The 24963-nt window shown below is 51.7% G+C and overlaps 1 protein-coding gene across 1 annotated transcript; it reads right to left on the bottom strand.

Moving 5' to 3' along the window:
* Window positions 1-105: 105 nt before the first annotated feature.
* LOC113978945 (disintegrin and metalloproteinase domain-containing protein 9-like) lies at window positions 106-24065 on the bottom strand. The gene is made up of 22 exons (XM_027706306.1): window positions 23936-24065; window positions 16686-16783; window positions 16240-16304; window positions 15149-15227; window positions 13334-13410; window positions 12431-12620; window positions 11613-11678; window positions 11113-11184; window positions 10412-10581; window positions 9369-9450; window positions 8490-8623; window positions 8101-8272; window positions 7926-8018; window positions 7519-7714; window positions 6922-7027; window positions 6307-6496; window positions 5596-5676; window positions 5000-5105; window positions 3778-3916; window positions 3213-3315; window positions 2840-2961; window positions 106-2065 (listed from the first exon to the last, which is right to left on the bottom strand). The coding sequence occupies exons 1-22, from the start codon at window positions 24060-24062 to the stop codon at window positions 1957-1959; spliced, it is 2577 nt and encodes an 858-aa protein (XP_027562107.1). The 5' UTR covers window positions 24063-24065; the 3' UTR covers window positions 106-1956.
* Between the last annotated feature and the right edge of the window lie 898 nt (window positions 24066-24963).

Here is a 24963-nt window from a genome sequence, read left to right as displayed (position 1 = left end):
CTGGTAACAGCCCCACTGGTAACAGCCCCACTGGTAACAGCCCCACAGCAACTGCCCACCCCTAACGGCCCCTCCCTCCCCTAAAGCAGAGGCTGAGGCAGAGCCTTGTACAAAACTGGCATCTTTATTGCTCGTTGGGTCCGTACAAAGGGGTTGGGAACAGCCCTTGGGCCGGAGCTGTGGAGGTGAACACGGGTGTCGGCCACAGCCCCCCCAGCTCCAGCCCCACCCGGGGACAGGTGTCCACACACTTTACAAAAGAAAGTCAGTAGTCATCTTCAGTATTCCACACAAAAAACTGGAGCCAGTTCCTGCCCACGGGATGGCTTCTAAACCCACACATCCCTGCCCTCCCCAGCTGTGGCCATTCCAAGGTGAATGCCGGGAGTACAAAACCCCTTTGTCTGGTAAAGGCACCATTTTCAGCATAGTTGAGTTCAGACACACAGCGTCACACACAGCGAAGTGCATCCCTCTGGATGACTTCATTCCCTGGATCCCCTCCTCCGTCCCACCCTCTGACTGGGGCTGGAGATGGGCCACGTCCAGCTGCAGAGCTGTGACAGACAGACAGACAGACAGCCAAGGGGGAGCAGGACACAGCAACATTAGGAAGAGACTGATTATCTTGGAACAAACAGGAGACCCCCACCAGTACAGTTGGTGAAATTCTAGGTGGCATCTTACAGATTTTAATAGTGTTATAAATCTTAGACTAAGTTTATGGGAAACCACAGGAGTTCAAGTATTTTATTACTGCACACACTATATATATATATATTTTTATATATGTATATACAGAGGAAAACATGATTTTTTTTGGCAATATTAGGGGGATTTTACAGATTGAGCTGTGCTTGTGGCGAGCACAGAGTGAGCCAGCCCAGCATTCTCTTCAGCACTTTTAGCAAGTTGTGCAATAGATTCCTATTTGTGACCACGACATCCAGCTTCTACCCACGGCTCCAGAGGATCAGGATGCACAGCTCCTTCTCCTCTCCTGGCACACTGGATACTGAGCAACTCTGCTCAGGAGGAGTTCCAAACTTGCAGTCTGGTCTGACACAAGGTGGCCTGAAAGCCTCCTGACTGACACTACAAAGGTTTGGGGATTAAAAGAGGGGGTGCATCAGCCACCAGGTTCCCGTTTGAAGTGCACAGAGGAGCTCTGGTGGTCCAGGCAGAGACTCTTCCTGCTTCCTAGTGTCCTGCAGGAACTGCTGCTCTGCCTTTAGACCTGAATTAAAACCTATCAGCACCCCATTTTTTAAAACCAGAACATGGCCGTGTCTTCTCGTACCTTTATCTTCACTGCCCATCCATGTATTAGTGGGAATTAGTACAGGAGTCTCATTTAGCCAATCTCTAATTAAAAAGCATTAAACTCAGTGCTCCTATAGCACAGCTTACTGTCAGTCAGCACGGAATTAAGAATTTAAGTGCATCATTACGCATCTATAAACATATATACATGCACAGACGTGTTTAAAATATATCTCTCTTCCTCTGAAAAAGTCCACTGAGACCTCATTCCACTTGTGCCATCAAGGTGTACACAGGAAACACCCTCCAGTCCACGCAGAGTAACTGTAAATTAACTGAGCAGATCTCCTTGCTTTGCAGGTGGGTTACTCTGATTCCTCACTGCACAGTCAGAGAGATGACAATGAACCAGACAATTTCCTTACCAGGGCTCAGGGCAGAAATGGGGAACCCAAAGCGACGCCCCCGGGCCGGATTTCAGGACTATTTCCCTCCAGGTTCCCGCTGCCAGCCCGGCTGCAGAGCGAGGAACAGGCCCGGGGCCTCATCCCTGGAGCTTTGGTCGAGGTATTTGTGAGTGTAGAGTCCTACATTCCTGGTTTGGATCTCTGGCCCTGCCCCGGCAGCGATGCCAGAGGAGGGAACCGTGATTCCAACGGGTCAGCTCAGGGGGGGCCCCAGGGGAGCCAGGAGCTATTTGGGAGGCAGAGGTGCCGGTCGGGAGGGGAAATACTGTCCCTGAGGTAAACATTTCTGCTGGGGAGGCCCCTGAGGTACGACCTTCTGCTGCGGGGGTGGCGGCCTGCAAGAGCACAGAGGAGCTGCCATCAGTCAGGGGGGCTGCACCCACCACCCACAGCACCCACCCACCCAGCAGGAGAGCCCCTGGCCACCAAGCCATGGCCACTGCCCAGACCCCCCGGCCACCACACCACTGCTCCCAGCCCCGGCCTCCCTTGGAACACACCATGGGGTCGGGCTCTGCCTTCCACTGCCTGACACCCCCAGGGACCCCCACTTTGTTAAAATTTACCTTTTCTCCCCAAATAATTTAAAGACCCCCCCCTGAAGTGCCCCACCAACACAAGCTACATTAAGGAGCTCCCACTCAGCACCCAGCACTTCCCAGGCCCGTGTGTGTCATGGCACAGCATTAGAGCTCATGAGCACAGTGAGGAAGGAGGATGAAAAACAGAGGAAAACTTCCTGTTCAAAGCGATGAGGAATGATCCTGCACTCGGCCACAATGTTCACAAATCAGCAAAATGACAGATTTTGGAGTAAATGACAGATTTTGGAGTAATTTCTTTTTAAACTGCCTGTTTTGAGAGGCCTTTCATCCACCTTTCATCCAGCAGGGCAAACGTGCCCCCCCAAGCAGGGTTGAGCCCCGCTCATCACCATGGAGGGTGATGGTCCAGCAGCTCAGGGTGAAGCGAAGGAGGAACTTCTCCCGGGGAGAAATCAGCCCTGCCTGCACACAGCACGTGCTGGAACAGCCCAGGGCTCCCGGGGATGGAGGCCAGGGGGATAAATCCCTTCAGTGCCAGCAGGAACCTGCAGTAACTCCACTGACCTGCTGGGCAGCCTCGGCTGCACCGGGTACTGAGCAGGGGGGTAGTAGGGCTGGTGGAAAGCCTGCTGAGGGTGCTGGTTGACTGGGTAAGCTGGGACAGGAAAGGTGTTTGGATCCATATCCTGCTAAGAAAACACAACAGGAACGTTCACAAATTGCACGCAGGGAGTCGAAATATTTGTGTCATTGGTTAAGTGACACTCAGGAGCACTGGTTAGGAAATAAGTGTTCCCTCTGCTTCTCAGCAAAGAGAAAGCACCATTTCCAGAAATGGAGAAGTAACTTCGAAGCTTTTATTAGGGCAAAAATTATATAAAATATCGTCATCTGTTAGTTGAGAGTAACAAAGTAATGGAAGGGAGATGATTCCTACCGTGGGAACAGCTCTTGGAGCGTAAGGGCTGCTGTGGGAGAAGCCTCTGTGCTGGTAGTCCCTGGGTTCAGTGTCTGGCCGAGGAGGAGGTGACTGAAGTGACCTGAAATCCGAAGGACAGGGACTGTGTGAGCACAGAACAGTGACTGTGCAGGCCATGAACCCAGACAGCTGCATTTATACTGTCCTGTTACACATCCAATGTCAGGAAGATAATATTTACCACAAATCCAGTAAGCAACAACCCTTCTTCTGTTTAGGACTCTGAGAGCTTCCCTTTGCCACTTTTTATACCAAGATGGGATCCAAAAATATAGACCCTCATCTCCAGTGCATGACAACAAACATAATGGTAAAGAGAACATTCTTTGCTCTCTTGATTTAGGATGAATTTGCCTTTTCTGTCATTGCCAGGGGCAGGCTACACGTGTCACTGGATGCAGGGGCCTTTGCCTGACACCCTGGGACTGGGATGTGCCTCCACACCTTGGCATTGGTTTGTATAAACAACATCCCCCGGGTGTTCAAAGGGCAGAGGAGAAGGGAGAAGGGAGGAGGCACTCACGAGTGGCAGCGGGACATCAACCTCCTGAAGCATCTCTTCAGCCTGTCCCTCCTCACAAAGGCCAGAGCAGCAGCCACGAGCAGTGGGAGCACCAGGAAGAAGAAGACCAGCAGCCCGTCCCTCAGGGACGTGTCCTTGTCTGAGGGCACAAAACCGGGGAGGAGAAATGAGTCTGACGTGGTGCCACCACCTCCACCCGACTCACAGCAGCACTGAATTGGTTCTACAACCGTTTTCCATTTTTTAACAGAAGGAAAACAAAAGAACCCAGCAAGACTGCAAAAGATAAATGCCCAAAGAGATTATTTTCTGTTTATCTTTTCACAGGGATTGTCTGGTCAGAGATGAAAGAGCCACACATGCCATGACACCCCAGGCTACGGCAGCATATTGAATTAGGAGATCAATCCTCATTTTTCATTACTGTGAAGATGTTATGAGAGAGGAAAACAGAGCTTCTGCTCTTTGTCTGATCCTAAATCTTCCTCTTCTCCAACCACTGTTTGCTGTAGGCAAAGAACTCGGGTTCTTAACAATCTCTACCTTTTTATACGCAGCAATTTCTCTCCTGCAGACTGTACTAAAACAGCCTTTCCCTTTTTTGTCTGATGATTTGAGGGATCTGCCCATGCTCCACCATGATTATCCACTCTCTTATTGTATCAGTGTCTAGCTTTCCCCTAACCCACATCATCTTATGAAAAACAGTGTTCAAGATCATTCTTGCTATTAAAACAATCCCATTTTATATACTCCACATGGACACAGCACAAGTTTTCTCCAAATGACAGAGATTGGCTTTGGCTTCTTATTTCATCTTCAAACCCTCTGTGAGCAAAGTAACCTTCCCTGCTCTGCCAGCTTGCTTTCTCACCTGCAAGAATCGTGGTCCCCTTCACTGGGACTTCCCTTCCCAGCCTGGACACAGAGAAGCCCAAGGTGGCAGAAATCACCTAAACTAAACCAGCCCAGATCCTTAGAGATTCCAGCCCAGCTCCTCACAGATTCCAGCCCAGCTCCTCACAGATTCCAGCCCAGCTCCTCACAGATTCCAGCCCAGCTCCTCACAGATTCCAGCCCAGCTTCCCAAGAGAGAGAAGAGCAACACCTTCAGCCCAAAACCTCCACTAGGATGGTTCACAAGTGAAACCCAGTGCAGAGCCACCCCCCAAACCTTCCCCCCGTGTGTGGGTGCCCAGCCCAGAGCCCTCCCAGCACTTGCCATTGTAGGGGGGGCCACTGTCCACGCTCCCTCCGTAGCCTTTGGTGTCACAGAAAGGGGGGGCCCAGCCCGGTTCACAGTGGCAGTTCCTGTTGTTGTTGCACACCTGTGTCCCAAAACACAGACACCACAACTCAGTAACTCCCATTTCCATGCATCTGGAGCAGCTGTGCAGCAGCCACGGCCTGTTCTGTGCTCCTGTGCTGCTCAGCACTTCAGAACTTCACTCAGAACTTCACCCAGTGACTCCCACGTCAACCCCAAACAGTCCTTGGCCAGGCAGTCCGAGGTTTCACATGACTGAGCACGCACAGCACTGCTCAGGAAAAGCTTCCAAGGATTAGCTCTCCCAACAGCTTACACACCATGGCTTTTGCTCGCCTCTTTTTTTTTTTTTTTGAGGTGCAGAGTCAAATTTCATCAGTAATACTGGAATTGGGAATTCTTGCCTGGCAAAGAGTTTTGTCCAAGATTTTTTTTGACACTGTTACAGGCTCTCTGGCCATTTTATAGAGAGTTTTACAGTTCACACGAGACAGAAAAATAAAGTTACTGATCACCATTTAAAAACTTGCTGCCCCTCCTGCCCTGCTTACCCCGTGCCCGTGGCACTGCTTCTCCACATCACAGTCGTAGTTCAGGACAGAGGCACTCACACACTGGAAGTGCCTGCAGATCTGGGGAACAGAGATGCACAGAGATGAGGGAAGGTGACATTTCAGTGCCCCCCTGCCTGCCCAGCTCCCTGCTCCCAGCCTGGGGCTCTGTGGATGCCACAAAGCCTCTCACACTCTCCCTGATAAACCCCAACTCTGCAGAAACTCTGTCCCACAAAAGGCCTCTCAGCATGGGGCCTGAGCTGGCACTGGAGCCTTTTGTCTCCAGTCTGAATGTAAAGGAACAGCAATTAAATTGTGCCCAGTAAGGACATGTGGAATGCACATTCCTCTGCCGGGGCTAAGCCTCTGTGCTCTTTAGTTTAGTTGGATTTTAATTGAAAGTTGTCTTCGAGGCATTTGTGTGGGCCTGGCTCGTCCTGCTCATTGACAGAGCAAAGATTTTGGCTCTCAACAAACTCAATTTCTTTCGCTTCACCTACAAGTGAAAGGCTCATTAAGTGTTTGATGCACATGCAGTGCAGTCCTGGGCAGTGGGGGGAATCAATGGACTCGTTGAGTTTTAAATTAACTGTAGGCATCAAAAAAATAATGCTCATAAATAGGCATGAAACAATGCAGCTGAAAATTGTATTCCCGTGAACATCCCGAATTATTACATCGGGATATCACTTTTTAATTGTTAATTACCTTTCCATTACCACACTTGGTGCCTTCATTCACCATTCCTGGGTCTGGGACATCAGAGCCCAGCTGGAAATCCACCCCCCAGCACGTGGTGTCTGAGTCCCTGAGGGGAGTTTGGATAATGGCAGGCTTGATTCCAAACACAGGCATGGCTTTCACATTTTCACACTGCAGCTTCCCACACATGGCATTCCTACAACAGCAACACAGGAACACTGTAGTGACACTTGAATTCACTCTGAGAACAAGACTATCACACGTTTGATTTGGTATTTTCTTTGTACTTGAAGACAGTACCTGAAAATAAAATTGAGGCAACTCGACAAATAAAACTGAACTGGGCCTCATTTCAGTGCTGCAGGAGCACCCTTCTTTCTGTAAGCTGTTGGGATCTTTACATTAAGGAAAACATGATGATTTACTGCTCCTTTGCCCACATGTGAACCCCTGGGACGAGCACAATCCATGATGGGAGATGTGGAACACGCTCTCCTCACCACAGCCCCACATCCCTCCTCAGTGCACCCCCTGCAACATCCCAAAGGGACACTGCAGCACCCAAAGACAGATCCCCAACCATGCATTTCAGAACTTCCCAAAGCACTGGGCTCAACTCACCAGCTGGAACATTTCTTGTAGTCATGGCCGTGGAAACCACAGTTGCCAAATCTGTCCCCCTTGGAATTCACTTCATTAAAGCAAATGTTTGGGGCTGCTTTGGCTTCTGCAAACAACAGCCCATCCCCAGAGGGAGAAGACACATTACCCAGGGACAGAAACATCTCACACCACCTCTCCCATACCCAAAGCAATTCCCCTGCTTTCCCCAAGTATTTCCCATGCAGCAGGGAGCTCAGGAACCACGAGGAGGTGACAGTGGCTCCAAGTTTACAATTACAAGTTTAAAAAGAGAGGAAAAACAGTCGCTCAGCACCGAGTCAGTTCTACCACTCAATATTTCTTTGTGGCTTCACTGCAGCCCCACAGAGCAGAAACCCCACTGCACCAGGAACGACCAACAACTGTACTTTAAATAAAACTGCCCCAGGAACGACCAACAGCTGTACTTTAAATAAAACTGCCCCAGGAACGACCAACAGCTGTACTTTAAATAAAACTGCCCCAGGAACGACCAACAACTATACTTTAAATAAAACTCAGCGTGTTCTGCAGTTCCATCCCCTAGAGAGGCTGGAACCCCATGCCCTGCCTTACTGGAGCCGAAGATGTCCTGGCACTGGGCGTCGTGGTGCTGGCACACCCCGTTGTAGCAGTAGGCCTCCTGGTTGTGGCAGGGGTGCCCGTTCTGCACGCTGAAGTCGGGCTGGCAGAACTGGGACGTGCCATTGCAGTACTCGGGCAGGTCACACTCGTTGTTACTCGCCCGGCACTCGGTTCCTCCAGGGAGGAGCTGAGGGGAGAAGGGAGGGGAAGCTGCATCAGGAAACGGGAACCTCAGGGCAGGGACAAACACTGCACCCGACCCACGGCACGCCCCACACCCCACACGGGGGGCTGAGCTGAAGCTGGGGACTCACAGGACACCTCCCTCTCACACATGCACTGGTCAAGCCAATGCTCTTCTTCCCTCAACTTCCAAACAACAGGCTGGAGTCTCCTACCTGGCAGTTTTTGCAGCAGTCACCATAAGCACACTCGGCACCTGATCGGAGCCTGCAGGTCCCTGGCTCGCAGCACGGGTCACTCTCACATTCCTGAGTGCAGAAGCACTTGTGAGTGTCACAAAACTGTCCCCTCTGAGCCCCAGCAGCACTGGGAAAACACCCAGCTACCAACCTTTGGTGAGCCACAGTCACAGTCCTCCCCAGCATCCACCAGCCTGTTCCCACAGTAGGGGATGCTGTAGGTCTCGTCGGGCCTCGGAACATTGAGCAGGCAGCTCCCACCCTTGTTGAGTGTCAGCTTCTCAAAGTCCTCTGCGCTGCAGCTGCTGAAGTTCCTCGATCCCCTGCAGCAGAGAGCACGAGCTGAGCTTTACACCAAGAAAACCCAGGAGCATCCCCTCTGTTTGCAGAACACGGGCGGTGTTTGCTCTCTAAAAACAAGCTACAAGAGTGACACTGCTCTCTGAAAGGGGAATTTGAAGACAAAAGTAATCCATAACAATCAAGTCCATGGATGGGGTGTTCTGACCCTCCTTTGCCTTCCCTGGGTGAGCTACTTACGAGGCTCCAGAGCTCATGATGCAGCTGCTGGCCCCGCAGTGACAGCCACGCTGGTCATCGTGGTTCATCCCCAGGTTATGGCCCAGCTCGTGGGCCATGATGGATGCAAACAGCTGGATACTGATCCTTCCAAACTGCACAGGAGTGAAACAGAGGGCAATCAGGAGAGAGCTTATATTGGTAGAGTCAGTGTTTACATATGTGCCAGAGAGACACTTCTGCTGTTCTGTCTCTACATTATCAGGACTCTCAGATCAACGGTGCCGGGTTTCCAATCGAGTGCATGGAATTTGCTTAGTAACAAGAGCCTTCAGAGAAATCTCTTTGGGACACTACCCAACAACCTCTGCTTTCTGGAGCAGCTGCAATGTTAACACAGAAACCAGAATTCTCCACACCAGCCCTGATCTCCTGAAACGTGCGAATTCCAGCACTTCTGTCACTGGTCCAAGGAAACCAGAGTGCTGGGATTGCCAGTTATCCAAGACCAGCAGCTCAGTTCATTAGGGCTCTGCAATGCCACAGAAAACAGGCAGTGAACTGGCACTGCTCAGGGAGGTCATGGCTGCAGGTCAGACAGCACAGGACAGAGCTGAGAACACCCACAGCTCCCACACACTTCCAAGCCAGGAGTGATTAAAATATCACAGAGAAATCCTGTCCCTTTTCTGTGAGTGCTGCACACTGAGCAGAGGGGAAGCTGAGCAGAGGAGTTGTGATCCAGATATCCTGGAAGTGTCAGAAATGGCTGAGGACAATATAAAAGCCCTCAGTAAGCCACTTCAGCTTGGTCATGAAAGATTCTGCACTTCCAGGAAGACTTCTGGAGTGCAAAACTCCGATTTTGATCACATTCAGAGGTCACTAAAGAAATCTCACCACATTGATGCCTCCTGCATGGCTCTTGGAGCACACTGTTCCCACGTAGGCCATTCCAGCTGTGCCACCAAACCCCTTCTTCCTACAGTCATGGAGAGAAAGGAAAGGCCATCATCTGACTGTTAATGTTTGCAGAAAGTCAGCCTCTTCCACACCTCCCCTGCATATAAAAAGCTAAATGGTCCACCCTTAAAATCACTTGGTTTGATTTGCTGTCAGCTATGGCCAGCTGCATGGATTTCTCCCTTATCAACTTCCTTCTCATTACTCTCTCATTTTGTTTTTGAAGCTGAAGTGCCACAGCACATTTGTACCACATTTTACTTTGCACAGAACAACTTCTAAAATCAGCATTTTCTCAGCCATTTTCCCTATCACCTGCACGCTGCTGTTCTGCCTTGGAGGGGAGGAGGTTCCCAGCCCCCAGAGGAAGGAAAGGGCAGTCTGGGCTGTGCTCCTGCCCCTGCCCTTTCCCTGCTTTGGGCAGTGACTTCCCAAGGCCTGTGCTATCTGCAGGAGTAGGAAGTGCACTGGGGCACACGTCCTGGAACAGGGCAGAGAACAGCTCAGGAAGCTCTGGGCTTGCTTAAGGCAGCAGGGACAGACAGATTAACATCCTGTGCCAAACTCAAACCACGTCACTGGCTTCTGGTGACTGCACCAACTGCAGAAACAACTTTTTCCCCGTTAAAACGCAACGCTCTGCACCGTGTTTGTGCTCATTTTCAAGTGGAAAAGGCCCCGGGTCACAAACCCAATCTGTTACTAAGTGACAAAGGATTATCTGAACAGAAGTACAACACAGAACATTGCAGGACATGTGGGATGAGAAAAAACTGTGTTGTTTATCAATACACCTGTCAGAGGGCACCAAAATCAAAGAGCACAGAAACCTTCCTAAAAACGCTTCACTTCACTTGGAATGTTTCCACAAGACATGAACCACTGCAGGCTGCCCAGCAGCTCCTCTTGGCACAAAGCTGGGCTGAGCAGGCAGGAGCAGGACCAGTTCCTTGGTCTCCCAGGGGAGGGGTGGCACTCACAGCACTAACTGGGCGCTGTCGTGTCTCCGCCGCACCACGAGGTTCTTCTCCCGCCACTGCACAAAGTTCCAGAGCACATCCCCGGCCCCCCCGTCCGTGCTGATGATGTTCTCATACTTCCAGATCTCCAGACCCACCAGCACGATGCGGATGTTCAGCATGATGTACATCTGGGGGAGAAAAAAAGAGGAGAAATATCTATTAATGCTTGGCTTGGTGTTAGAGATCCTATTGCAGGTATCCACCTTCTTCTGTGTGGGTTTGATTTTTTCCCTCCACAGCCAGTACACAATTGGAATCAGCAGAATGCATTTGCCCTGTAATTTAGACCTTCATTAGGTAAAGGATCAATGCTTAAGTGCCACACTGTAAAAAAGACACCAAACAGAAATAAAAAGGAGTCTCAATCCTGAGAAATATCATCTGAAACAGTCAAGTTACAGACTAACTCACTTACCCTAACCTTTACACAGACACAGGAATTCCAATAATTGCAACAATCTGTCCTGTCACTCGCTGTACTTAGCACAGGTTGGAAGAGTTCCCTAAACTGATTCTCCAGGTGGTTGGCTGCAGATGAATTTAGAGGTGGAAAAGCTTCCATGGTGATGCATTCCCTGAAGTGGCACCAGAACAGACCCCGAGGTGGAAGTTTACAAAAGGCAGCAGAGCTGCAGCACAACGGCCTCCCTGCTACTCACACTGTCAAGCAGGTTTGCCAGCTGCACCATGTGTTCTCTCACTTCTGTTTCACTCTTCCCAAAATCTTCAAACTGCAAGACAAAAAAAAAAAATATTAGTCATGAAGAGAAGAGATAAAGATAAGAGTTAGAAGAAGGAACAGAACATTTTAAGAACACGAAAAACATTTTTGTCTGGCTCCAAATCTCCAAGATGTTGTGAATCAAGGGAGCTCAACAGCTCAGTATTCCAAAGAAAACAGCAAAGGCATTTTTTTACCATGTGCTTTCCTTACATTACAGGATTCCTTGCTGACAGAACCTCTCCCTGTCTGGCAGTTTACACCTTTCCTGAGGAGGATTGCACAGCACACATTCATCCACTTCTAGGGCAGCAGATTTGCACAATCTTGGCTAAAGTGTCAGTGCTTTTCAACAAGTCATTTGGGAGTAACAAAGCCTGAGGGCTTTCCAGGCCCACTCCTGAGGAGAAGAAAGGGGAAGCCACACACAATCCCTACCTTTTCTTTATCCACAACTATGAACAGCTCCACGTATCTTGTCTGGTGCAGGACTGCTCTCTTTCTCTGGGGAAAAAAGTTTTAGACAACTTCAGTTTTATTAATTCAAACGTAAACAAGAAAAAAAAAAATCCAAAACCTCATGACATTGTCATATTTCACTTGATACAAGCAGTGGTTTGAGACACACCCAAAGCACAGGGTGCCAAACACAAGCAGTGTGATCCAATGCAATGACCATTTCTGGGTTTTACACTGAAAACCAGCTTGCACAAAGATTTCCTGTGTCTCCAAAGCAAGGGATCTTTTCACTCTCTGCACAGGTCGCTTTGGAAAGCCAGCACACACTTTAATAAAGGGGCAGAAAGACACCACAAGCAAATGCCAACAACCTTGGAGTGAAACACAGTGTTTCTCATCCCTCTGCTTTCACTGGAATCTTGTTCCTGCACAGCCAGTCCTTGAAGGGCAAGGGGGACCTTCACAGCAAACTGCTCTGGTGGTGGTGAGGAGGATGGAACAAACACCACAGTGTTCTCCTGGCTTCTTAACAAGCCTCTCCACCAGGGTGGTGTTCCTGGCCCTAAAAGCCCCCCCAAAAGGCCCAGGAATACTCTGAGCAGCTGCTCCCCCCCCTGTGCAGAGGCAGGAGGAAACTGCAGGTGCTTTGGTGAAGGGACTGAGTTTTCCAGCAGTGCAGAAACCTCCCAAATCATAAACCTTTAGGTATGTGCTAAGCCCAAGGAAATCTGCTAAGCTGCTTCCATACTCTGAGGTGAACTCACAAACCCCATTACAGGGGACTGGGAAGGACTTACCCGGAGCAGCTGGGTCATACTGGGATGGGGATTTCCCTCTGCCTGTTCCTCTTCCTGGCCCTCAGAGCTCACTCCACACGTCGTGGGCTCTTTCTTCACATTGTCCAGCCGATACAAAATGTGTTCAGAGCCAGAGGAGGAATCCATGGGCTCAATCCCATAAGTGACATTCCCTATTGTCACCAGGCCCCTAAAACACGGCAGTGTGTGAGAAACCCAGCACTGAGCACAGAGGAGTCACCCAGAGAGCAGAACAAAGGAACAGTTATTCCTGGATAACCAAGGCCTGCCTGTATCTCTGCCTGTGCAAACCACTCCACTCCAGGCCTGGCAGCAGCCTTTCACTGGAGGGGGCCCTACAAATCCAGTAAATTAAACACTTCTGTAGGAGTCTGCAATGCCCCAGGAATTACAGCACAGGCCTTAAGCAGAAATGCTTTAGTTCAAATACACTATTGCCACTCTGGTGCCTGGCATGGCCCTGCAAAAAAAAAAAAAAAATCAATGCTCAAAACATTAGACCAAAGCAGAATAAATTTTCAATCAAACTTGAGGTGCACAAGCTTTAGGGCCAGTTTGGTGAAATTTGCAGACTAGTGTTTGACTTTTCATTTCTGCACTTAGGTCCAGTTCCTTGTCATGACCATCTGTGCAAACTAGAAAATAAGAGAAATTTGTGCCAAAACCAACCTACTGGTAACAAACTGCAGTAATAACTTAATAGTATTACAAATATCTGTGAACTCCACGAATAAAAGATGCCATAGGACAACAGCACCAAGGCAGCTCGGCCTGGCCACTGACCCCCTGACTGGTTGAGCTGCAGCTCAAACCAGCAGAACTGGATTTCAGGGTCAGCAGCCACGACATGACAGACAGGACACAAAGGATGGGTTGTGCTACCTGAGCCCTGAGCAGGTGCTGAGAGCCACCACGGAATCCAGGGTCCCCTCCACGTATCCCTGGTAATGGCAGTGATCCTGGAGGGGAAAACAAGGGCGTGTTACACACGTGTTCCAGGGGTACCTGCACACCCAGGGGGGTCTCTGACCTACCCCTGACCAGCTGTGACTACAACCTGAGAAAACAAAAGGCTTGCAGTTGGATTTCCCACATGCCTCACAGTCTGCAGCTTCTGACACGGTCCCAGCTCTCCCACATTTGCTCACGTGCATCTAAAGGTCTCCTCACCTGCCCTGGTCCCACCAGGACTGACACACATGGCACTAACCAAGATGCCAGGACACAGGACTCAACAGGATCCCTGCTCCTGTAAAGCAGATGCTCCTCCCAGCTCAGAGGGGCAGCAGCTCACTGTGGGGTTCAGCTTGAAAGCCCCCTCAGCCCTTCCTCCTGCAGCCAGAGCTGCTGACAGGGGAGGGACAGCAGGAGAGCAGGCCTGGGGCCTCATCCAGCAGCTGGGCTTCTTAACATGACCCAGGGCTACCCCTTCTCCTGTTCCATCCTCCACCCTGCCTCAAACATTTCGAGCCCAGCCCCTCCCTACAGATTTGGGCCAATTCAGTCTCCTGGCAAACAGTCCTGGCTCATCCACGGCCTCTCTGCAGCAGGAGGGGGGACAGGAGCTGCTGGAGCTCTCTGGCTCTGCAGCACAGCCCCTCATCAGCCCTGACACAGGGGACACTTCCCCTGTGCCCTCCAGATATAGGTATCTTGGAAACTAGACAAGGGGTGGCACGGGGCAAATACCCTCCATTTCCTCTGGCAGGGGCATTTCTGGACACTGTCACAGGGGTTTATAACACAGACTCTGTCACCTGTTGCTCAGCAAGGAAAGCAGAAAGCACTTAAGGCATGTGCTAATCCTTCAGGGCCACTGTGGCTCTCACGACCTCGTGCACAAAAAGCATTTTTCCTCTGCTCAATCCCTTTTAACTGGGAAGCAAATACTCAGTTGACTCAGGTGTTCTACTTTCAAGAACAAGATCCTATGAATCATGTATGACTAACACTTCCCTTTCAGAGGAAGAGAGGAGCCATCAAAAATACTCTCATGCATTTTGTATCACACAACCTGCTTTTTACTCCCATTCTCCTGAAGCAGCTCCATTTCCACAGGCAGCCTGGCTGCTCCTACAGGGAGAGGCTGCAAATGTGCTTTCAGGGGAGCAACTCCAGCACTGCACAGATCACATCCTCTGACAGGTCCTCCAGCCTTCATCTCAATCATCCCTTCCCAAACTTCAGGACTAATGGGTCCCCTGTCAGCCCTCCAAAGTGGTCAGTGACCAAGAGCCAGCCCTGCTGAATGGAGGGGTCAGCAGCTGGCTCAGGGACCCATCTGGAAGCCCATTGTGTGCAAAAAACAAAAGCAAAGCTGCCTGTACAGCCCCCAGAGCAGCCAGTGCTGCCCCACAGGCTCCTGTCCCTGGAGAAGGAAGGCAGAAGTGACACCAGCCCCAGGCTGGGCTGTGTGACAAGGACAGGACTGCTCTGACAGCTGAGAGCAGCTCTGCCTTTTGGAGGAGAGCAGCTTTTAATGAGACAGCACCCACCTCCACATCAGAAAATATGTGTCTATTACAGGCTAGATCCTCATCCAAAATTAAGGATTCTCTCCAGGAAGAGGGCAGTGGGTCCTGAAGGTGGCCCAGCAGAAAACACAGCTATCCTTTTGCAATCCTTGACTCCCTCATCCTGTAGATGTTCAGTGTTCCAGTCACCTTCAGTGAGGGCATGAAGAGAAAGAAATCCTACCTGGACATCTGGATATTCCAATTGCAACTTTCCCTCCTTGTCGTAGGTATAAACTGTGAAATCTTTGGGCAGCAGTTCTCTGCAAGGAAAGGGGAGAAGGAATACAAGAGGAATTTAATGAAATTATACTTGGGCAGAGGACCAAGATGATCCTAATCAAAAGTGTGACAAATATGTAAAATGCAATTAAATAAGGAAGCACTCAAAAGGAAAACCCTCCAAAATTAACAAAGAAATTGTGCATTTCCACAGCAAAATCCTAGAGAGCAGAATGATGGAACTGTTAATGAAATCGAACCACTCAGAGAGTAAAACAAGCAGCAAAACCCATTAAATTGTGCTAAAAGCCTGTTTTCAAGCAAGAAAAAAAATCCCAGCTCTCAGTCTGCTGCATATGCCTTCTCTTGCCCAGTCTGGGGAGAAAGTGCACTGGGAAAGGCTCCCACGACTGAGATTGCTGCGCCATCCTGGTAATTCCATTGATGTGGTGCAGCTGAATTCCCACGTTTCTGAGGGTCAGAGCCTTGGCAAGTGGCAGCAGGAGCTCCCCAGGGACTTGTACAGTTGTGTCTCTACCATGAGGGCAGTTTGGAGCAGCCATGGCCACGTGCTGGAGCTCTGAGTGGCCCTTCAACACTTCAGCCCCAGACTGACAGCATCTGTCCTGGCTGGGAGCTATCAGTGGCCCTGGATAGAAAGTCAGTTCCCTCATTTATTAGTGTCCTTGTGCTACTGAGACAGGAAAAAACACAAAGCTAAAGCAATAAACCAAACCCAGACAAAAGTGAAAACATTTACTCGAAATGCAGTTCGGCTTGTTTATTTTTAGCTGTGAATGGAAAGAGTCGCGTCCACGGTTTCCCAGATCCCCTCTGAGCAAACTGCAGCTTCCTGCTCTGAAAGGGGATCCCAGGGCTGCAGGAATCCAAAAGTGTCTCTGGCTGATGGCCAGGACTCTGGGACTCAACCTCTTCCCTTTTTGCAGAGCTGGAACTCTGCACTTCCCACAGAGAACCTCAGGAAGTGGAACTCATGTGCTACCTGCCAGCTTGTCACCTGGACACCACAGATTGAAGGAACTCATCACTTACTTGTTCTTCTCTAGATGAATGGTGTATTCCTGTCCCTCGATCTCGATCGCATAGGACACTTTGTCCTGAATATAAAAAAAGAAAGTTGCATTTTACTCATGTCAGTGAAGAAAATATTCTTGGAAATCCACAAAAATGGGTGAGCCTGGAATCTATCTTATAATTGTCCCTGCCTCCAGAACCTGGCATCCCTTCCTGTGTAACTGGGGAATGATTTCTCACTCCAGTGCTGAACAACTCTCACGATGCAACTTTTTACACCCAGATTAAAAACCCACTGCAGCAACTCGTGACCTCAGCTCCAGGCTGAGGATGGACACTCTGCAAGGATGGACGCCTGCCTGCTGCAGGATGAGTCTGACAGCATTCCACGAGCCTTTCAGGCCAGTTTTGGGAGGATTTTGTTAGCAATAAGACACTAAACTGAAGGTGAGGCTGCCCAATACCTGCACTGAGGAGCTGTTGGAAGCCTCTCGCCGTTCCCTTCCCAACCTCTGCGGGGTCACAACTTCATAGGAAGAGAGCAGGGAAATCTGCTGGAAACCTGGAAAGCAGGAGAGAGACGCTGGCTAAAGGAACAAAGCAATCAGCAGCACGAGGAAGAAAACACTGTCTCAGGAAAGGCACAGAGGAAACCTCCCAGCAAGACACGCCTGGATTGCACACTCGGATTGCCTCGTAAGAGGCCGGAGAAAACAACACACAAACAGCAGAGAAGACACCAAATTTACCAGAAAGTTTCGAAACTAAACCTTCACACTCCAATTATTGTCTTACCAGCACCCATCTCCCACACCACCACCCTCCACCAGCAGCAATGGGAGCATTTAAAGCGGGTCAGGGCAGGGAGGACTCGCCCAAGGACACCCAGGCAGTGTCACATCAGGTGTCCTGTGCTGCAGAGCTGCACAACTGCCCCGGCTCAGCCCCCTCCAGGAGCTCCAGCAGCTCCTGCACTTCCCCACAGCACAGCTCAGCCCAGCCAAAGCCCTGACACGAGCCTGATGCTGTTCATTATGTCCTTAAACAGCTCTCCAGGGCCTCATCAAAGCAACTGAGGTGAAACAAATCCCTGACACAAAGTGGCCGTCACGGATCCCTTTATGCATTATTTGCATGTGCAACATCAGACAGGTCCCCTGAACCAAACACAAACCCAGAGCTCAAGCTCCCTCCATAAAACATCAGGTTCTGCAAGCGACTCTTTTACATCAGCCGTGTAAACAACAATAAATTGCACATGTAAATCACTTTTCCCGTCGTGGTGGATCTGCCAGGGCCTGGCTGGGAAGCTGCTCCCCCAGGAAGCAGGAGGTTGGTGGCCCAGGATCGAAGGCAGGATCCAGAGCAGTGGTTTTACTGGCTCATGGCAATGGAATCAATGAGCTCATCAGAGGAGCCTGAGCTTCCCGACAAAGGTAGGGGGAAGGGAACAGTTATCCTCAGCATCTGCCTCCAGAAATCATCACCATGTCTGGGGCAGGTGACCGAGCGTTTGGTGTCCGAGATAGTCCCACTTGAGAGTTTTTTGGGTAAGATGCTGCATCCATCTAAAACCAGCCCCTCTGGGCACACCAAAACTCACACCACACCTCCCAAGGGCCTTTGGCTTCTCCAGTCAAAGGACAGCTCTGTGAGCTCAAAGCCTCCATGGGAGGCCTGTTCCATCCTTTGGGAAGTGGGCAGAGCCCCCACAAAGGCTTTAAACGCCACGGGTTCCCCAAAAGCCCCCAGGCTGCAGTGACATTCTGTCTCCTGCAGATGCTTTTGCTGCCTCTTCCCATGCCTGGCAGGCTGACACACATCCCCTCAGGTCAGCACTCCAACAGGAATCCCAAGGGAAAAGCACATCCACTTCCGCACTCTTCCCACCACTCTCCCCAAAGAACAAACCACGGGGTCACTTCCAGCTTCCCTCCTGTGACTGTGTGTCCATGTCCAGAGGCCACAGATCCACTGCACTGGCCCAGCCTGTCACACTGCATTTGTGCCTCCTGAGCACAGGCACAGCCAGCTGATTCTCAGGAAATCACACAGGGCAAATACTGCAGCAGAACGTTCATTAATTGCGGTGTTTATCGAACAAAAGGTATTTAAAAATCAGAGATAAAATTCCTGAAAGCAACCCCTTATGCTCACCAGCTCCAGAACACGGTGCCAACACCTCCTTGGCCCGAAAACAGGGGAGGGAAGGGACACTTCCTCCCTGGGATGAACCTCCAAAAGCACACACTGCAGCAATCACTTCTCCACATCTGTCATTTCCAACCACACACTCCACTGGTGCCCAGCCCCAAACTCCTGCAGGTCACTGCTCTGCACTTGTCCCTTCCCTCTGCCAGCCCCAGGTGCCCGCTGGAGTGGGATGTGACACTGTGGCACCTGGGCCGGGTTCTGGAGGTCTCAGGGCACACGTTACATGAACAGCAGGGCACAGCCAACCTTCACAGCACTTGGAACACCACACGTCTCCCCAAGAGCTGCTTGGAAGCAGAAGACAAAGCAGTGAATCATCACATGAAGCAGAACTGGGAGGGATTTCTGGGAAGAGTGCAACTCCAAGAAGATCCTGTTAGAGCAGAGGCACTAAAAGAAGCCAATTTTCAGCTCTCTGAATACTCTGACAATTCTCTCCCCACTTTCTGCCCTCCTTCCCTCCCTTCACCACCCCCAGTTTGGGAGGTGATGGGGAGTCTCCAGTAGGGAGACCACTGCAATACATCAATAGTCCTCAAGCACAGCCATTTGTAATAAATTTTTCAGCAAGTTACAGGACTTCTGGTCCTCAGGTGCTTCCTGCCAGTGACCAAGGCAGCTGTCAGAGCTGGACCACGTCACACCAAGGACACGCTGCTGCTGCTCCATTCCCGGCTGGAACACGGGCTGGGATCGTGTTTCCAAAGACAGAAACACCACTGCATCCGCCACACTTATCTCATTAGAGGCTGCCATTAATTACCGAGCATTGGAGACGTGAATCATCTTCCCCTCCCAGCCCCAAATCCACCGTAGGAATTCTGTGCACGCTCCATGGCATGTGGGAGCTTGAGGAGCACGGGAGCACATCACAGTCAGGGAACACAGCACAGCCAGAACGGCTCCCCAGGCACTGAGGTGAGCTCCTGGGGTGTTCACTGCCTGGCAGGTAAGATCTGTGTTCAGCAAAGGTCGTGCTGCATCCCCTGGACCTTGGCATGCCCACGGATTGCTGGAGTCCCAGCACACAGCTACATCCACCTACACTCACACTTCCCCTCAATTATCATCCTTCCTGGGCTGTGACTCCTTCCCAAGACTACCAAAGGGAAGTCAAAGATATGCTCTTAAAAAAAAAATAAAAAAAGTTGAGACTGTGGCCTATTACACCCCCAACTGAACTAATTTCATAAAAACCAGCTCAGCAGCACATGAGCAGCTCAGCAGCTTGGGCTGTTTGACCCAAACCATGCTGAACCCAGGGCATCAGTTCACAGCAATGAGTTCTAATCTTCCATCAACCACTCACGTGAGTCAAAAGATGCACATTGCTAAAGTATTTAATACCCAAACTCATTAAATTGACCCTGCTTATCATCAATTACAATTAACAGCCGAGGTCAGCCACACCAGTCCTTCCACACTCTGGCAGGGGATTGCTCACCACAAGTGCCAAAAGCCTGACACACCATCCAGCCCATGGGGGCCCAGGGCAGGAGCAGCTCCCCAGAGAGCAGCTCCACTGAGCAACCTGATCTCCAACAGATCACATTTGTTGTGCTTTAAGCTGTACCTCTAATCCCCACACGAGGTGAACAGTTCACTCCCTTCTCTCTGGCTGCAAATTTTTAGATTTCCACAGTGTGCTGTCACACTTCCCTCTCATTCCCTTCAACTAAGGAACACCAATATTCAATATTTCCTTGGGGAACCCACATCTTACACCCCTGCCTGCTCATATGAGGCTGTTCTGGCTCCACTCTCCAGTCAGACCCAAAAAAGGACCCACAACAGAACACAACAGCCCAGTGAGACCTCACACAAGGCACACATGCTTTGTGTGTTTATGGATCTCCACAGGTTATCCTTCCTCCAAAACAGATGGCACGTGGCTGATTCACTTGTCATTTAACCTGCTCCAACACTCACTCCCTTCCCGGCCAACACACTCCTGCTCCCCATTTTTCACCCTCTCACACTTGTGATCTCGTGCAGACAATTATTTCCACCTCAGCAGAACACTCTGCACTGTCCTTTCAAAGCCACTTCTTTCTGCCAGATACTTCTCTGCTGTGCCCAAATCACTGGGATTGCTATCCCTGTCTTTAAGGAGCCCGAATCCCAACAGGCTGGAAGGGCACCAGCTGCCAGATCAATCTGCATTCTCTGTATCCTATTTTCAGAATCATGAAGGACTTTGCCAAGCAGTGTCTGTTTGAGGAGAAACTCCCATGGCCTGGCTTACAGACGTCCTTCAGAACAACAGAACCACCACTGCTTCCTCAGTGGATTTCTCCAAGCAATGACACACCAGGAAAAGCATTTTTAGGTGCAGTTGACTTTTCCACTAAGGTCACAGCTGTAGTGGGATTTACTCTTTGGATTACTGGAAGCAAACACCTCCTTCACTTTCATTATGTAAATATTATCCAACTCCACTCTAAAACCTTTAGAGGTTTATACAAAACACAAAGTTAGCGAGTCTTCCACTAAAAGTAGGAACATGTTCTATGGAGCCAGCAGTTCCAGCTCCTCCCATACCTCAAAGGCTATAAAGAGTTCCTTGGTGGTGCTTCACCTTCAAAGCAGCCAGGAACATCTGGCCAGCTGTTCTTCTACAGGGGACTTTTCTCTCCATCTGTTCCCTCCCCTGTGCTCAGTCCTCAGACCTGCTGGGTCTCCTGCTGCCCTGGTGCCTTTCAGAAGGCAGGAAGAGGTGACCAACCCTCATGGCACCATCTCCTCACTGGGTTGCTCACCTGGCATATTTGGGTAATACTAAAGCTGGCCAGAGCAGTTAATGCAGTTCCTCTCAGCATTTCACTGGGGGTGTTGGACTGATGAGGTTACAGGGCTCTTCCACAGCAGGATTTCCTAGAAAATTCTTACCTTCCCCTTGCTGAAATCCAGACCTATGCTGTAAGTGTTTCCTGTCTAGACTCTCCCCATTCCTTCTGCCCTTCCTAAAGCAACACTAATTTGTCTGCAAGACAACAGCTCCCCTTGTTCCACAAAAAGGACTGTCACACGTGTCTGCTGCTACTGTCTCAAGATCCTCTGCACCCTGGAACCTTCTCACAAGGAGAAGCAGGGCAGAGCCCAACACCCTGTGGAGGAAGATGAATAATCTCACCATGACACCCTTCCTCTGCATCAATGGCCCTGAAGTCCCTCCCTTCCAGCCGTGACAACGTGTCCATGGAGAGGAGCTGAGCACGTGGAGCCCACTCACTTCCTGCCCACCTCAGCAGCTGGGAGTGGCAGCTCTGCTGACCCAGCAGAGCCCGTGGGAACCTTCTCTTTGGAGATTTTGGCTTTACATTTGGCCACCAAAGGGAACCCTGCAAGGCATTTTTTAATTTATTTTTTTTTAATTTTAGCCTGAGAAATGAGAACGATCGAGATGTGCAGAAACTCCAAAGTCATGGTTCAAACCTCCTTTTTCTGAAAGCAAAGCACTACAAGAGGCAACGTTAGCCACACTGAAATGCCTTTCTTCTCATTACTCCTCACTTGGAGGAAATAACCACAAACCCCCTCTTTATTCTGCTGAATGATTGTCTCAGATTTGTTGAAATATGGGTGAGGCAGTGCTGTGTTTTCCATGATCTAAACAAAAGATTTATCTTAACCAAACACCATGTCTCCCCTGAAATTCAAACCCAGGCATTTAGACGCTTCAAGAATTCCTTTAAAAACTGGTAAGGTGTGGCTGGAACATCGTGGCATGTGTGTGACACCAAGTATCAAGGAAGAGATCAAGTAGCAAAAAACACAGCCCCTGCCTATGATTTCTGTTTTAAGTCACAGAGCCAAACCCTGAGGCCTCCTATGGACACAAATAGGAGAGGAAAAGCCACACTCCACAAATCCCTTAAGGCTACACATCATCATGTGATTATGGTCATTCAGGAAGTTTCAATTATTAGTTTCCCTTAACACTGCATTTCTTCCTCATCCCCATGTGTGTACAAAGCACTTGCACTATAACCCAAAAGCTGGAGGTTTCCGCCCTCTCCTTCGTGCTCAGACTTCAGGCAAAGGAGGTTTATTATGTTTCATGGCAGGTTTGGCATTATTAGCTGGGACAGAGGTTTCCAAAGGCAGAGAGGACCACTGACACCCACCACTGGGAACTGGTGTCTGTGTTTCCTTCCTACAGGTAGGAACTAAAATTGGACTCCTCAAAACACCAACCACTGCACTGGAAGCACCTGATATCCCAGAGATGCACTATTTCAGACTTCGTTCCTTGGCCTCCAGCCAGGCTGTGCTACCTCCACCCCCAGCCACCTCTCAAAGCTTGGCTTTCACCTCACATTGCTGGCGGGGGTGGAAGCAACACCACCCTAAGTGAAAGAAGAGATTCCAGCACAGAATCCCTCAGGGAGAGGCACCCACCACATGAACACTGCCCTCGGCATGAAACACCAGCACCTGGTTTGGAGAAGATTCCTCAGTTGGGAAGCCCTGACTATAAAAACAGGCGTTAATGACAAACACAAAAGTTTAACCCGGTACCTGTGTCCCTTCAGGAGGGGGAAATGATGAGAGAGAGACAATTCTGCCCGTTGTGTACGTATAGCCTTGAATCAGCACCGTAAGAGTCCATCAACAGAATGGTCTCAACCCATAAACTGCCCCTGAGGACATGCCGGCAACAACTCCTTAAAAGCCTCACGAGCCCACCATGGGAGCGTGTTCCGAGTCCTGGCCCCCATCCCCGGGACAGCATCCCTGCCCCCCCATCCCCGGGACAGCATCCCCGCCCCCCATCCCCGGGACAGCATCCCTGCCCCGGGACAGCATCCCTTACCCAATCCCCGGGGACAGCATCCCTGCCCCGGGACAGCATCCCTGCCCCCAATCTCCGGGGACAGCATCCCTGCCCCGGGGACAGCATCCCTGTCCCCCATCCCCGGGACAGCATCCCTGCCCGGCAGGACCCCCCGGGACAGCATCCCTGCCCCGCATCCCCGGGACAGCATCCCTGCCCGACAGGACCCCCCGAGCACCCTCGATGACCAAGGCCACCCACCCGCAGAGCCCTTCCCGGGGGCGCTTCGCCTCCCGCCTGTCAGGGAGCGAAGGGGGAGCGAAGGGGGAGCGAAGCACCAGCGCTGCCGGGCACCTGCCAGCCCGGGCCGGTGCGAGGGGCCCCGCGCCCACCGCCGGCACCGCCGGGAGCGGGTCGGGCACGGACGATGCCGGGCAGGGCCGGCACCCGCAGCACCTCCTGCTGACACGGGGGGACCCCCCCGGGACCCTCGGAGCTCCCCCCGCGCCGCGGGGCAGGCGGGGACGGGACCCCCCGCTCCGGCCAAGGGCACGGGGAGGGAGCGGGGCCGTGTCCGCCCCACCTGCCACCCCCGGGAGCGGAGGGGAAGGGGCTGACAGACCCCCGGGGATGCCGAGGGGGGCCCGACCCTCCGCAGAGGACGGGGAAGGGGGGACGGGAACCGGAGCGGGCGGCAGGCCCGGCCCGGCCCCGCGCACTCACCCGCGGGCTGCCCGGGCGCGGCCGGCGGCGGCAGCAGCAGGAGGAGGAGGAGGATGAGGACGGGGAGGATGAGCAGGAGGCGGCAGAGGCGGCTCCGGGCCCGGGCCATGGCGCTCCCCGCCCGCATCGCCCCTCCCGCTGGGGCGCTGGGTCCGGCCGGCGGCCCCGCGGCCTTATGGAGCCGGACCGGGGCCTGCGCTGCACCGCCCCGGGGCGGGGCCCTCCGCCCGCCCGCCCCGGCACGGCCCCGAGCCCCGGCACGGCCCCGAGCCCCCGGGACGGCCCCGAGCCCCCGGGACGGCCCCGAGCCCCAGGGCACCGGCCCCGAGCCCCCGGACACCGGCACCGGACCCGGGCATCGGCACCCGCCGGGACACCGCACCCGCGGCGGCACCGCCCCGGGTCACCTCGGCTGTTCCAGCGCTTTTGGGGATTCAAAACGACCAAGTCCCCAAAGCGGCGGGGTCCCGAAGGAAACGCCCGCGAAGGGAGCCGGTGTCAGCACGGACTGCGGCTCCGCCGGCCTTTCCTGCCGAAAAACTGGAAGCACAGAATACACCGAGCTGGGAGGGACCCACAGGGACCATCCAGCGCAACTCCTGGCCCTGCACGGCCCCAGCAATCCCACCATGTCCCTCAGAGCATCCTCCAAACGCTCCTTGAGCTCTGGCAGCCTCAGAGCTCGGCGTCTTCCTCTGGGAAAAGCAGGAGCAAACAACGTGTGACACATCTGTCACATTACACTTGGGCGATGGAGGAGCAGCACGACACTGTGTGTGAGAGCCCAGACAAACATGACACCGAGGTTCTCCATCTCCATCCCTCCAGAGCCTGCGAGTCAGGGGATAAAAACCCTGTGCCTGAGCATTGCCCAAGATACAGGAGGCTTCCCATGAATTGTGGTAATAGCATGGATCACATACAGATACCTCTGTGCCGTGTACAAATAATGCACAAACATGAATCATCCCATGGTTCCTGCCTGAGGGGCAAGAGATTCCCAGGGCCAGATGTAGCAAGAGCCACAT

The sequence above is a fragment of the Neopelma chrysocephalum genome, unplaced genomic scaffold (assembly GCF_003984885.1).
Source record: "Neopelma chrysocephalum unplaced genomic scaffold, ASM398488v2 Primary Assembly neopelma1_367, whole genome shotgun sequence".
NCBI lineage: Eukaryota > Metazoa > Chordata > Aves > Passeriformes > Pipridae > Neopelma > Neopelma chrysocephalum.
The sequence above is the reverse complement of the archived record's forward strand: the minus strand, read 5'-3'. Positions and strand labels throughout refer to the sequence as shown.